Raw genomic sequence first — 15126 nt, 5'->3', positions numbered from 1 at the left:
CATGTTATCCGTGGCCACAGCAATGAGTGAGGGGTCTTGAAAGGAGAAAAATGCTGAGGGGAAGGAGAATGAGAGGAAAACAGAAACTAAAGAGTGGAAAATGTGAAAACCTCATCCAAGAAGTGGGAAGGAAAGAAAGAGTTGATGGAGAAGTAGAGATAAGGAATCTTAGCTTCTCCAAGAGCTCGAGGGCAGTGAAATCCAGAGTCAGAGGAAGAGGGAGTGAAAAGCAAAGAAAATTGAATTGGGTTACTGACCCAAAACAAGGATTGTTTGGAAAAAAGGATACGAAGGATGGGAGTGAGAGGAAGAGTGAATGATGGGGATTGAAGAAGAAAAGCAAGTGAGTTAGGATGTTGTACACCCGAGGTTGGAAGCTTTAATGACTCAAATAGGGCAGCTAATTGTCTTTTGTCATCTACTGTATGTATTACCTGTGTACCTTTGTAGTTGAATTTTTTTTTTTTTTTACTAGTGGAATATCCAGATCGAAGCAATTTGTGTCTTTCTCTATGCCTTAGTAATTTTTAACTATAATATGGCAATTTCATTATCAATCCACCAATATTTAAAGACCATTATGGACCAGATTTATACTGAATGTTTATGTACATCATTTGTTTAACTCAGTCATTAAGCCAGATTTTATAGTTATAAGACATAGCTGATGAATGCATTATAGATTGATGGAAATGCTTAAAGGGACATAAAACCAAATTTTGATCATAATAATTTAAAACTAAGAATGGTTAAACAGGAAAATAAAGCATACAGTTTAAAGACTCCAGATGGCATATATTTTAATCTGCCAGAGAATCCTTTCAGAATTTGCAGGAGTTTTTTCAAATTTTGTAATTTGCTTAGGGTGACTGGAAAAGATTATCTCAAATACTTTTTAGTTATTCAAAGCAAAGGTGATCTGTAAATTTTAATGGTAGAAAGTAAGTTGTTAGAAGAGTAGTCATTGTAAAGCTTTATCATAGCTAACCCATACCTTTGTCATTGGTTATTTAGGAGAATGGAAGCATCTCAAACTTCAGAAGCACGGGCAGGTGTATAATTGAGGGAGGAGGAATTCTTGCCACATGTTTTTCCTGTTTTTCATCTATATGCTCATTTCCACTAATAAACTGCTTTAATCTAGGTTAATCCCCCTCCCCACTCCGCTAAGGCCTGTTAAAAATTGCTCAAGTGTAGTAAGAATAGTCAATCTGCATGTTCTGTTTGCCTCAGTAACTTTCTAGGGTTGTTTTTTGAGGGATAGTGGGATTATCAGTAACTGGTGACTTTTTAAAAAAGCAAAATTGTATTCAATGGGAAAGGAAATGGTAAGAGAAGTGGGCTGCTGGGTGGCTTGATGTAGACTATCTTTGCAGCTACAGTGTGGACCTCGCATACGAAGTATTTGTGTCAAACTCTTCCACAGAGATGTGCAAATAGCCAGAACTGAGTGCCAGCTCCTCAACAAAGCCCAAAGGACTTTTAATAAGATTTCTACCCCTGAGTATGAAATATGTTGTCTTTTTTTAAGTATTGGTTTAGAGATTGCATATGGATTTATTTATTCTTAAGCAGAATTACTGCTTTGTCAGTGAGCCAGACAGCTAATATCTGCAGTACCTTCTCTTTGGAAAAGGCTGTTATTACCTGGGAAGCCAGACTGTAATCAGAAGGATCAGAGTGAGAGTCTGAGGTCATTAGATATTTGAGGTGTTCAAACCAGTCCGAGGTGCTGATGTCCAGTTGCTGCCAGGACCAGCTCCTCTTGGGCCTTTTCTCTGAGAGAAAAAATGAGCATCCTGTTAAGCATGTTAGGAGATGAACCTGCTCTCCTTCAGTGAGGTCAGAAATCTCGTCGCTCAGCCTTTCCCTCCACGTCTCTAATTTAAAAGTTTTGTTCTTTTCAAATTTTAATTCAAACACATTCATATTTGAGGGCAGGGAATAAATATTTTCCCTCACTTGTTTCTCCTCTACCTTTCGTAAAATTTTTTTTGGAAAAGTAGTAAGTGTACTTACTAAGTGTACATGGTGAAAAATTCAAATACTACAAAAAAAATCACATTGTCCAAAATAAAGCTTCCTTCTCCCTTCGTTTTCCTTCCCAAGAGGCGGATACTCTTAACAGCTTATTGTCTGTCTTTGCAAAGATACCCTATCCTTTTTTAAAAACAAATATTCTACTGATCATTGTATACCTTTGTTTTTTTCCACCTGACATATTTAGAGATGAGAACAGATACCTTCTACATGTTTAAGCTCTTTTCATGGGTACTTGTCATTAAATTATATACAGTTGCTACTAGAGAATTCCGTATTACCAAGATAATATCAAGGTATAGGGGACAATTTTAGTAATTTTCACTTTTTCTTTTAGTTTCCTCCCCCTCCTTCCCATCCCCACATTTTAAAAACTTTCACAGAATACCTAATGCCGACTATATTTTCTGTGTCTATACTTACCGAGGCTATACTGCACAGGGCATACGAGAGCTCTGGGACCCTCCTGGGATGTATGAGCCTGGGGTGGGCTATTTAGTGTCCCAGCTTCTGCACTGGGTCTGTTTCCAGGCTGAGCTGTCCCTAGAGATCTGGTAAGCCTCTGAATGTCAGTTCTGTTCTGGTCTTCCTCCTGTAGGCCCCATCGCTTCCTGGGCTTCCATTGCCCCTCAGGATCCTGAATCAGGAGGATGCTCCCTCTAGCACTACAGCCTGAGGGCCTGATGGTCAGGGCACGTCCAGCGTGATCTCCTCATAGTCATTTTGTGGACCTCCCCTAGTGATCCCTTTTACTGGACAGTTCTGTATTGTGAGAGGATTGTCAGCCACTGTACTCTCTCCAGTATTAGCTTGTGGTCATTGCCTTAAAAATTGGGGGGTGGGGTGGGTGCGGGAGATACTTCCATTGCACCCAGTTAGCAGAAACATTCTATACAAATCCAATTTTTGAAAAGTATAACTTTTGCTAATTTAAGAATATTACCAAAAGATCAACACATTAAGCAGAGACAAAAATACATATATTTACTTAGTTTATAATTTAAAAAAAGACTGGCTGACCCAAATTATTCTTAGTGTTTTTATGTGTTATTTCTATCTTGGCCACACTATATTCTCAGTTCTGAAATTCTCTGAAACAAAAATTCAAATAATGCTAGTGTGGATAGAGCCTGAACATTAGAAATAGATTATGAAGTTTTCTTTTTTTTATAGTACTGTTTAAATTTGTACAATGACTTAAATATCTATAGTGAAAATATAAACTATCAGGGAGAATGCAGGATCCTGCTTTTATGAGCTTACTGTAAAGGGGGTTCTAGTTTGGGATTCCTAGTTATTTCTGTGGAGAGCGGTCACCTTTTAGTTCCACAAAGTCTGGATAGCTCCAGAAGGAGCTGTTGAAAGCGAAGACCTGGAATGAAGGGGGCGGGTCAGGCTGAGGTTTGTGTTTATCGATGAGACATAGGTCATTGCCTTGTCTGTAATTTTTAATCTTACTGGCTCTTCCGCCACAAACATTTCCCTTCTGTTTTTCATTTCAGTTTTTCTTCCCAGTAGGTTGACCCTTTTCTCTGTTCAGTTTTCTCACGTCCTGCTTCCATCCCACTAACATTTGTTACTATGTTGGTATTTTGTGTGTAGAGTTTCTGAAACTTTTTTTGTGTTATAGTAACAAGTAATCTTTCTTGGCATGGTATTTATTAATGGAGCTAGTTTTCATATATCAATAGAAACTGCGTTTTAAACCTAAATACTTCTATTTGGTTTACTTTTATAATGAAGCCATAAAGATTTCCTCCTATTCGTCTGGCTTTTAGAGAGTATTAACCAAGAGCAAAGAAGAGATACTGGCTTATATTTAGCACCCAAGCTAATGTTGTTCATATTGTCTTATTAGAACACCTGGAGAGTGCAAGTTCTAACTCAGGTATACCAGCTGCACAGAGAGGTGAGTTTGTCTAATTAAGCAAATAGTCTCCAAAGGTGTGAAATTCTAGTGTGGTGATTCATAAGCGTACAGACATCAGAGAAATGCACTGGACGATGGAATAGACACCAAAATGTGGCTTTATTGTAGTTAGAATGTGTCTTACAAAATAGTAATTAAACGAATATTTACATTTTTAGCATTTTAATAGTGTTCCACTTTCTAAAAATAAGGCTTTAGCTTTTTAACATTGTCTTTTAGCTCAGCAGTAGTAAAAGTTATTCTTTTTAAAATGAGAACTTGTTAGGCTCACACTTGCCCCTCACCCCATGTTATCAGAAGCTTTGTTGCCAAAATCAGATGTGGAAATAGAATATTGACAAAAATGACCCTTTGGCTTTCCTGTTACTATTGGTAGAAAGAAGATATTTTAATAAAAGATAAGTTAACTAGTGATTTTTTTTCATGTATTCTTCATTTGATTCTCATTATTTTTATTTTTGATTTCAGGGTAAAAATAGGGCAAGGAATTATTCACAAAGTTCTGATTGTAAATTAAAGCCCTGAATATAAACAGCTAAAACAGTGTGAAGTAAAAAGAATGGGAAATGAAGTTAGTTAAAACACAGCGTATGGTCCTTTCCCTGATCTCTCTGTTAGACCCGCTTCCATTCCCCCTAAGAGACCACATGGCTGTGACATCACCAAAGATGCTCAGCCAGCCGAGAACTTGGTTTTGGACAAATCAGTGTCTAAAGCTTGACTCTTTACTATCTCTCTTACCTGACTTGAAAAGGACCACTTTTTCCCCTAGGTTACAGTTAAATTACGTCATCGGAAGGAGTGTTATGACGAGTAAGAGACGTCATCCATATTTTTTCTTTGTTTTTTCTTTTGTTTTCTGTCTGTGTTTTCAGCAACGTCAGTTGATTACAGTTCCTTTGCAGACAGATGCAGCAGCTGGATAGAGCTCATTAAACTGAAAGCTCAGACCATAAGGCGTGGATCAATTAAGACAAGTAGGCGGATGTTTCTACCATGTTACAATCTGAGAAGCATATCCTTGATTTCCCAGTGGTGAAGGCTAGACCTGACTACTCAGTAATAACATTGCCAATCAATCATGTATTGGAGTGTGAAAGCTGCAGACTCTAAAGGTCATTTAGCAAAAGCTATTGAAGGGCCTTTAGATTTTTTTAACTTTAACTGTAGGGTTGTGTTTTTAGTATTTTATTTTCATGAAGGTATTCTTGAAAGTATATAAATAGAAATTATATCATCTAGCCTAAGGAAATGATGAGCTCTCTTATTGAAGAGACACTCTTCCAGGACCCAAGGTACTAGGTAGTGTACGGTATTTGTCAGTTTACTAAGAGCGATATCCAGAGTGATAAAAGAATGAGGTATTTCCAGAGAGAAAGTGGTCAACTCTTATCTCACTGCTAGACTCAGGATCAGTACTTACATGTTCTTTATCTATACTCCATGTGTTTTGGTAGACTTTGAGGTATTTGAGTGAAAGATTTTACATTAAAGGGAAGGAACTGTGTTTTAGAGAGAAGATCACAACATATGGAACCAGCCAGATCTGGTTTTGAATCCTAGTAGTGCCATTTTAATAGCTGTGTGACCTTGGGCAAGTGATTTAAGTTTTGTGAGCCTCAGTTTCCTCATGTGTAAAATGGAGATAATAACACCTACGTTGCTGGGTTGTTGTAAGGATTATATATATACATATATGTGTGTGTGTGTATATATATGTATATATGTCTGGTTTATAGTAGTTATTTGATAAGTGGTAGCTATTATTTGTTATTTTATGAACAAACAACTTTTAGACAGCCAAGGTCATTTGTTGAATTTTTTAAATTACGAGTTTGATCGAGAAGGTTTGGAAAAGAAACCTACTACAACTAGTTAAGATATGGTTTATCTACAAGTTGACAATGATGAAGTCGTCTGAAAAAAAAGATGGAAAAAAGTGCACTGGGAAATGTAACAACTTTCACACTCTCCTTGTAATAATTTGTTCCTACAGCAGATAATTTTTAATGCTCTACCGCTTTTTCTTCACTTTTATAACGATCATTGTGTGTGTAGCTCCACCTCATCAACATTTTCTTTTGCAGGAATGCCATTTTCCTTCCAAAAGATTCCATTCCAGCATTTCCTCTTATGTTTTTCTTTCTCTCTCTATTTTTAATTGCATGCAGTGCATGATAATTTCTTTCATGACATGGCTTAGCCTCACAGACAGCTGAATGTTGTCACCACTTATTTGGAAACCTTAGGGAATAATTGAGTCACCAGCATATGATCTTGATGCTTTCTCTTCTTTCTCCAATTTTAGCTGTGACAGTCGAAAAAGCAAGTCCAGTGGGTGAAGGAAATTTCCGGAATCGCTCTTCTCCACCTTGTGCAAATTCTACAGTTGGGGTGGTTAAGATGACACCTCTTTCCTTCATTCCTGGAGCAAAAATAACAAAATATCTTGGGATAATTAACATGTTTTTTATTCGGGAAACCACTTCTCTTCGTGAGGTAATTTTATAGTTGTTATTTCATTGTTTTTGTGCATTTTCTGTGGTTGAAGATATTAGTATCAAAACCAGACAAGTTTCAAATTGGTTGTTTATTTGCCAGAAGTAACACACACACACACCCACACCCTTTTTTTCATAACCTGTCTGGATTGTCTCTAGCAGCTAGTATCATCGAAAGAGTTGTTTTGGGTTTAATCCCATTTGTTATTAGAAACTCCAGGTCCTTATCATGTGGTAACTAAAACAAATAAACGTATCCATGTTTGATTAGAGGTTTAAAACAGCCCTGAAAGAACAGCTTAGTCTTCTCAGTAGATATTTGCCTGAGATATATTTAAATAGCAATTTTTAAGGGTTTACATTTAGAAATAGTAAGGGATTGTATCATGGAGAGATGTCTTAGGGATTGTTTATGTCATTTAGCTCTATTGTTTTCTTCCTCTGAACAAGACTGAGGCTGCTTGTTTACCTCTCCTCTCGCCGTCAGTGTGTAAAAATGTTTGTTCAAGTTCTTACCTCACACTGGCTGGGTATCATTAAACTTTAATTTGTTTTTTAAGTAACAACAGTTCTAATCTTCTACTTGATGTAGTCAAAGTTAAGAATCAGAGTCAGCCTATTATATTTTGCATTACAGAGGAATTTAAACTCAAGAAAAGATTATATTTCTATTTGTCTTATGTTGTGGAGCAGGACTGCTAAGCAAATTATTGTGAATGGGGACATTTTTTAATTATTTAGGTGTGAAACCCAATAAACTCTTCAAAATTTACTTCAGCGGTAGTTTGTATTTTTAAAAAGTGTGTTCATTATAAACATGACTTAACTATGCTTTTTCCCCATTGCTTCACTAGCAGTGTTTCTATACTTTCTTGGAAATAACAGCTGCTTATTAATTTTTGATATCATGCTCACCCTCCTGCACCTAGCACAGTGCCTGGTGCAGAGTAAACATAAATTGTTTTTGTGTAAATGAGGGAGTGACTGCTGACAGATTAACTACTTAGATAGATGTTTCCTTTAAGATAAATTACTTTTTAAAATCATATTCTAATTGTGTTGAGATGGGAAAGAAACTATCTTAAGATACTCTCAAAAACCTTTTAGTGTAGAATTAAAATAGGTGACACTTTTAAGTCCATTAAGTTTGACAAAGAAATTTGAGTGTGAGAAGCTGGCATAGATTGGTGAATTGACCTTTTCCAGCTGCTTTTACTAGCACATGGATATTGTACTATTGAATCCATAAAATGTTATTTCCTAAGTGCCTTCTCTACTGCTTAAGCAACCATACCCCAAAATGTTACTTCACAGTAGATTTCCTTTCAACAGAGATTTGTAGTATTAACTGTATGGTATAATATCCCAAATTTATTCATTGCTTGATGAATTATTTGCTTACAATTATATAATCTTTTAAAAATTACCCCTCTGTAGTCTCTGTTACTCTGCTATCAGAATTTCTTGATTTGAGATGGAGGAGGAAAACTGATAAAAGTAAAAGAAAAAACTGTCCCAGGTGATGATTGAGTCAGAGGCAGGCTGACACAACTCACTTAATTCCTTAATTACAAAGAGAGATACCTGTACAAAACTTTATGTAGGATCCTATGGCTTTTCAGAAAGATAAGACCTGGACTAATGGTTCTTCTAACAGTGTATTAAATTTTGCCCTTAACCTCCAGTTTAAAGTTGGAAATTTCTTCCTAGACTATAAATAACATCCAGTAAAATTTGTGGAAAACTTAGGTTGAAAAGCATTTTAAGCTCTCATTTAGCCTTTGGTGTCTGTTTTGTTTGTTTTTGAACACTGAAAAAGTTCCCCACACTATTGGATTTCATTCGCTAACTAATATGTACGGACCACTTAGTACGTGCATCTGTTGAAGTAGGTGTTAACGTATGTAGTTGTGAGCACAGCAGAGTCAGTTCCTGACCTGATGGGATTTAGTCTAGTGGAACTCAGGCATGGTGGACAGTAAATAAATAATCATGTGATTAATAGGTAACTCCTAGTAATAGTAAGTCATATAAAGAAATACAACAGGGCCTGTCAGAGAATATAATGGGAGAACTTAATTTAGATCTGATAAGGAAGGTTTCTCTGAGGAAGTCACATGTAAACCAGGACCTGAAGAATTGAGTAAAAATTACCCTGGTGGAAAATTCGGTGTGGAACCTTTATGTGCAATGACCCCGAGGCAGGAAAAGATGTCAAACCTTTGAGAAAGTGAAGAAGACAAGTGCGACTGGAGCCTGGTTCATTTTCAGAATAGGAGATGCGGATAGCAGGGAAGTCTCATTGTTTATATTTACCATCAATTTATTTGAGTGATGTTGGGAACGACTTGATAGAGGGAGGTGCTGAAGATGGAGGGACAGTTAGAACTCTTGCTCTGCCATCTGTCCGCCAGCTCTGTGGTCCTGGCTCGTCATGGGCACGTCACAGATTCTCTGAGCTTCAGTTTCATCATCTGTAAAATGAAGATAGTAATCCCTGTCATAGACATGTGCTCAGTAAAGGTTTGTTCGTTCATGCAACAAATCCCATTATGGAGGGAATTAAAATGATTGTCCGTTATATTAAGATCACTTAAGATGCTTTAATATGTATTCTTTGATGTTTGATGTACATTAGTTTACACATGTATCCAGTTTGGTTTTTTGCGCGTCATCATTTAGGAAGGAGGTGTCAGTGGTTTTCTCCATGCTTTTATTGCTGAAGTGTTTGCGATGGTGAGAGCTCACGTGGCTGCACTGGGAGGGAATGCTGTTGTCTCCTACATAATGAAGCAGTGTGTCTTCATGGAGAATCCAAATAAGAACCAGGTGAGATGGGGTTAAAAACCTCTGATGGCGGGAACCTGTGAATGTATCCATGGCCTTTTCACCTCCCACCCTCCCCTGAAAAAGAGAATTGCTCTTCAAAGCTCTTTGATTCTAGAGGCTTAAAACATGTTTTAATGAATATGTTGGTAACCATGGTCCTGCATAGGTCAGATGCTGTTTTCACATCCCCAGTGATTAGTTATTATTCTTAAATACCTCTGGAAGTTTTGCTCCTAAATTACTGTTTCCACCACCTTCTTGGTGGGTCTTTGGGATCCAATGATGGCTAACGGAGGACAGTTAAAGACGCCCTCTGGTTTGGAATGTGATGCTGTCTAGTTCTAACTGCCCTGCTGGTGAAGAGTACATCATGATGGGGCCACACTGTTTGTTTATTTCTGATAAGTAATATAATTCTGTTAATGGGGACAAGGGAATGTTGCTTAGGTTAAATCTTAGAATAAATTTCTTTTATCAGTTTGTTAATAACTCACAGTTGTTAAAGATCCCTTTAAAAACTTGAATAACTAGATTAATGAGTTTCTTTGTTTCCTGTGAATTGCCTTCTTATCCTTTGCTCATTTTTCTCTTGGGTTGTACGCTTTTTCAGCTCTACGGCACTGCCCCCAGGGTAGCAGAAGAGTATGAGCGTGTTGTTGAGTCTGTGACTGAACATGTCCTGTTGTTCTTATAGGCACAGTGTCTTATAAACGTAAGTGGTGATGCAGTGGTTTTTGTTCGTGAATCTGAATTAGAAGTGGTGTCAACTCAGCAACCTGCTGCCAACTGCCAGCCCTCATGTACTGGAGGAGAAGTTACAACCTGAAGTCAGTTAGAAAGAATGAGCTCCACTAAATGACATTCATGGGTCTCCTTTGTTTTGTCATTCATTTATCTTACTAGACATAAAAAATGAACTTGAGAGAACTGAGGAACAATTGATACATTCTGAGTATGTTTGATTCGTCTGGGATCACTTGGAGGCCTGAGAATTTTCAAATCTTGACATTTTATTTCGGCCAGCCTAGACAGACAGGCCCCGTGGAGCTTTGACCCTACCTTCCCACCCAGGAAGTTCAGATAAATTTCTCTGAGAACTGTAATAAAGATGGAAGCTATGTATAATTTATGTTGATTTTAATAAAATCATAATTTAGAAAATGAAATGGTAAGATTATCAGGAAATTAGGATAGCTATCCTAGTGTAATTTAGAAAAACTAAGCAAGAAATGAACAAATTGTTAATGAGTAAGTAATCTGATTCGAGGAATGTATGGGGTAAATGGAGAAAAGTTTTCAGAAAGCTATGCGGGTTTCTGAATATGTTATTTTGATGAGGAATTTGGTAACAACTGAAAGGGAAAATTGCTTCAGCCGTCTTTGAAAAAGAAGTTAAAATTCTGCAACTTGTATCCATAATATGTCCTAACTACTGGAAAAGAAAAGTAATTTATCAGAGCCAGTGTCCTTCCATTGGAAGTTTAAATAAGGAAGGAGGAAAAAAACTACTATATAACTTCGTTTCTAGCCAAGTTTCAATTTGTGTTTAATTTGTCTGGAAGAGGCTTGGCTTCAGCTGGGAAGAAAAGGCCAGTGAATTTTGTTGAAGTAGTTAAAATATAATTGATCTAGAAGGAACATAAAATTATTTTCTAATAAAGTCATACTGTACTCCCACCAAATAAACAGAATTTTAGTAATATCTTAGGGATTTTTGATGGTGAGTTAGACTGTATTTGGCATAGAGTTTGGAAATGCAACTTGAATGTAAATATGCTGCAGAATGTTGAATATATAGATAGAAATACTTTTTTGTCAATGCCAAATACCTATTACAAATGAACCTTTAAAAGTACATTCCTCCTTTGCACAACAAAATTTCTTTATAGAACTCATGATTTTGCTCTTCCAGGATAACAACTGCCCTAAAGATTAGGAGTCATTTCCTTGTTATCACAGGTGTCAATATTTTTCTGTACTTTGTTTATAATTTTATTTTTTAAATAAAAAGTTTATAAACTGGAATATTCCTAAATCTCTTTTTTTGCCTCTTTGATGTAGCACTGTCAGTGGTCAGAAATCACTTTCCATCTGATCATCTCCATTCATTTCTTTAGTCAACAATCATCTGTTGTGCGTCTGCTATATGCAAGGCCCTGTTCTTAATTTGGGGGAAAAAATACATATGTAATTGTGCTACTCTCATTGCCTTTGGTAGGAAACCTACACTATTAAGTGAGAAAATGTGTGTAGCTTGGGATGAAGGTAGCTTCCCCAAGGAAATGATACTTAAGCTCAGTCTGGAAAAATAGGCAGGTCCCTGGAATTGACTGACTTGTTCATAGTTTTATTTATCCATCCATCCATCCATCCATGCGGCAGCTATTTTGGGATTCCTGAGTATGTTTCTGAGTCCTTTCTTGGCAGGGGATTAATAATGTAATAATTATCACTAATTGAGTACCTGTTTCGTGCCATATCCTGTGCATATGCATTATTACTAATTCTTAAAACTAGCTGGGTGGCGTTATCTCCATTTTGGTCTGAATATTTGGATACTCAACAGAGGCACAGGCTGATTTCTAGAAAAGCTAGAGTTACAGAACTGAGGCTTGCTGTCTGCAGACCCAGGCCGTTTGCTCAGTGTTGGTTACCTGTGAAGTACAGTCAGCCTATGCCAAGATCGGCTCCTTCCAGAAAAGCTGATGTTACCTGATGCCCCAAGAGTTGCTGCTGTTCCCTGTGTGTGCGTTCCCTCAGAAACATCATTTTAGACGTGCTGGGACTTAATCTTTTGGAAATATTGAGGCCAGTTATGGGATTTAACGGCACACCTCATAGTATCTCTTTCATTCTTTATTGCTGCTCCAAAGCTTAACTACACAATTTAACCAATACTTTGTTAGATTTGCTAAACTCACTGTCCCACTTCCTCCACCTCCTACTCTGCTGTAATCCATCACCATCTGGCTTCCATCACCTGATCCACCCCTAAATTTGAACATGCCAAGGATGCAAGTGTTGGATTTCAATATTGCAGCATCGGATAGCTGACAGGCTTCTTCATGCATACACATATAATTTTTCATAAATGCATAAATCAGATCATGTACATAATTTTTAAGTAGAGTGGTTTTATTTTTTACCTTTTCACCTAGATTTCTCTTCCCCCATCTCATCCCTCCCAATCCATGTTAATAACCTAGTACGTATCCTTCTTACATATTAAAGTATGCTAATGAGGTATAATTTACATTCAATAAAATTTAAGTGTACCAGTTTTGACAAATAGATTCAGTTGTGTAACCAAGATAAAGTACATTTCATCCCCCGAAGAGCACACCCTGTTCCCTTTTGCAGTCAGTTCACTTCCCCTTCCATGTAAATAGGATCTTGTGCTTGGTAAATTTCACGTAGTATAATACTTTCTAGATATCTGCATCCCCATTTGGACAACATTTTTGGCTATTATGAATAAAACTTTTTTATTTAAGTTCACACTTTCCTGTGAAAATAGGATTTCTGTTCTATGGGATTGACTTTTTCTTATTGATAATCTGCCATATGTGTGACAAAACTTCCCCTGATTTTGCTGTCCATCCATGTAACTTATGGCAACTTTGATCATATCCAAACTTGTAATTTTATTATAGATAGTACGACTTTCCTTCCTTAGATTCCTTGAGTTACGATGAGCTCCCCTCGAGTTTTTGGCTGTCTTGCAGGTTCTTCCAACTTGTCCTGAATTGCTTTCATCTTGCTGGCTGCCCATCAGACTTGCTACCTTCATTATTTGTTATTAGATAAATGCCATCACCACTTGACCAGTTTTAGCTTGAGTCAGACACCTGAGAGATTCAAAGCCCACAATCTTCCCACGATATCCCCCAGCCTCATGAACGAGATGCAGAAAAATGTAGAAGCATGAAAATGTACGTTATGCGAAAGCAACGTATTTATTGACAAACACTTTTGTAGCTTTTTCTTTTTTCAGGGGGAGGGTCTTTCAACGAGTACTTTGAGAATCTGATCTAAGCTCTGTACCTTGTCTCCAGAAAAATAAGCATACATGTAAAATTTTGTGCACTACTTCAGGAGGTTTATCAAAACCCCTTCGTTGACCTCAAGTTAAATCTAGTATAGGCTGAATGGAGGGGAATAAGGAACCAGGCTGAAGGAAATATTAGGAACGATTGGGTAAATCCTATCCTACAAAGTTTGACTTTTCTCCAGTAGAAAAGTCAAGACATTTTTAGGATTAGACTTTTAAACATTAAAAAATACATATTTATAGTAGGCAGAATAATGGCCCTCCTGCCACCCCCCTCAAAGCTGAATCTCCAGGGCCTGTGAATCTATTACCTTACATGACAAAAGGGACTTTGAAGTTAGGATCAAAGCTAAAGACCTTGAGATGGGGAAATTATCCAAGGTTATCTTCGAGGGTCCTCGAATCTAATCAGTTGAATCCTTAAAAGTGGAAAGGAAGGGTAGAAGAGTAGGTCAGAGAGATTCGATGAGAGGTGAACTCAACCTGCTGGCTTTCAAGAAGGAAGAAGGGAGCTACAAACCAAGGAATGTGGGTGGCATCTGGATGCTGACAGCCAGCAAGGAAACGGGGTTCTCAGTTCTACAACTGCAAGGAGCTGAATTTTGCCAGCAACTTAAATGGGTGAGGAAACGGATTCTCCCCTCGAGCCTCTAGAAAGGAACAGGGCCGAAGCCAACAGCTTGGTTTTAGCCTGGTGAGACCCACGTCAGACTTATGACCTGTGGAACTGTAAGATAAACTTCAGTCACTCAGTTTGTGACCATTTGTTATGGTAACAGTGGAAAACTAATACAAGTTCTCATAAGTTTAAACTGTAGAGATATAGTTCAAGTATCAAGTTACCATAGTTATGCCATTTATGGTAACATCTAATATGAAATGCTTCGCAGACTCAAAGTACAATTGTAACTTTTACTTTCCAGTTAATTTTTTAATACACATCTGAATAATTAGCAGAAATCCATAATCTCCAGTCTTTGAAGTCATCGTCAATTCTAGGAGCTTGACACAGTCGCCCAGATATTCAATCAGCTTCCAGAACATCTTTGGTTTGCATTTGCTTCTCACTGCCACATGGTGTCGCTGTTGGAATGGGTTCCACATAGTAGAAGATGTTGGTCTTCTGCAGCAAGGGTGCCAAACCGGCCAAGACTTCCATACAGGTTTCCAGGATTCTTTAGCAGGTAATTTCCTCCATGCCTACTCCATTCGAGGAAGGCTGCCAAGTTTCAGTTCCTAGTGCTCAGCAGCCGTCAATTGAGTTGTGAGAGCTATAAATTCTAGATGTCAGGTTTTTTTTAAAAATATGTATTTTGCAAACATCTCCCCTCAGTCTGTGGCTTATTTTGTGTTCTTCAAACATTATCTTTTGAGGAAAAGAAATGTTTAATTTTGATGAAGTCTAATTCTTTTTTTTTCTTTTTTGGTTTGTGCTGTGTTCTATCTAAGAAATTTTTGCCTGATGAACCTCACAAACATTTTCTAGAAATTTCACAGTTTTTGGCTTTACATTTAGGTACATGATCATTTCAAGTTACGTTTTTATATGGTGTAAGGTAGGGGTCAAGGATTTATTCATTCATTCATTTGCTTGCATATGGATGTCCAATTGCTCCAGCAATGGACAATGTTGACTAGCTTTTCTACATTGGATTGACATGGCATCTTTGTTGAAAATTCATTTTTAGTATATACAAGTATAATTGATTTTTTACATTGATCTGGCATCCTACAGCCATGTATTGATTCTAGTAGATTTTTCCGTGTTTCTTTGG

General features: G+C 37.3%; 1 protein-coding gene across 17 annotated transcripts in view; it reads left to right on the top strand.

Annotated features, from left to right (window-relative positions):
• Positions 1–11325, top strand: part of C2CD5 (C2 calcium dependent domain containing 5) — an 82551-nt gene extending 71226 nt beyond the window's left edge. For 8 of the 17 annotated variants that reach the window (XM_059935440.1, XM_059935438.1, XM_059935436.1 and 5 more), the window contains 5 exons: positions 3899–3949; positions 4846–4947; positions 6279–6469; positions 9154–9300; positions 9995–11325. In XM_059935440.1, coding sequence (XP_059791423.1) covers positions 3899–3949; positions 4846–4947; positions 6279–6469; positions 9154–9300; positions 9995–10126 — 623 coding nt within the window. In that variant the 3' untranslated portion in view covers positions 10127–11325. Of the gene's footprint in view, positions 1–3898; positions 3950–4845; positions 4948–6278; positions 6470–9153; positions 9301–9994 lie in introns of those variants that run through there. The other 9 variants (XM_059935445.1, XM_059935433.1, XM_059935442.1 and 6 more) reach the window with 4 other exon arrangements.
• Positions 11326–15126: the final 3801 nt, after the last annotated feature.

This window comes from Balaenoptera ricei, chromosome 10 (assembly GCF_028023285.1).
Source record: "Balaenoptera ricei isolate mBalRic1 chromosome 10, mBalRic1.hap2, whole genome shotgun sequence".
NCBI classification, from domain to species: Eukaryota; Metazoa; Chordata; class Mammalia; order Artiodactyla; family Balaenopteridae; genus Balaenoptera; species Balaenoptera ricei.
The sequence above is the reverse complement of the archived record's forward strand: the minus strand, read 5'-3'. Positions and strand labels throughout refer to the sequence as shown.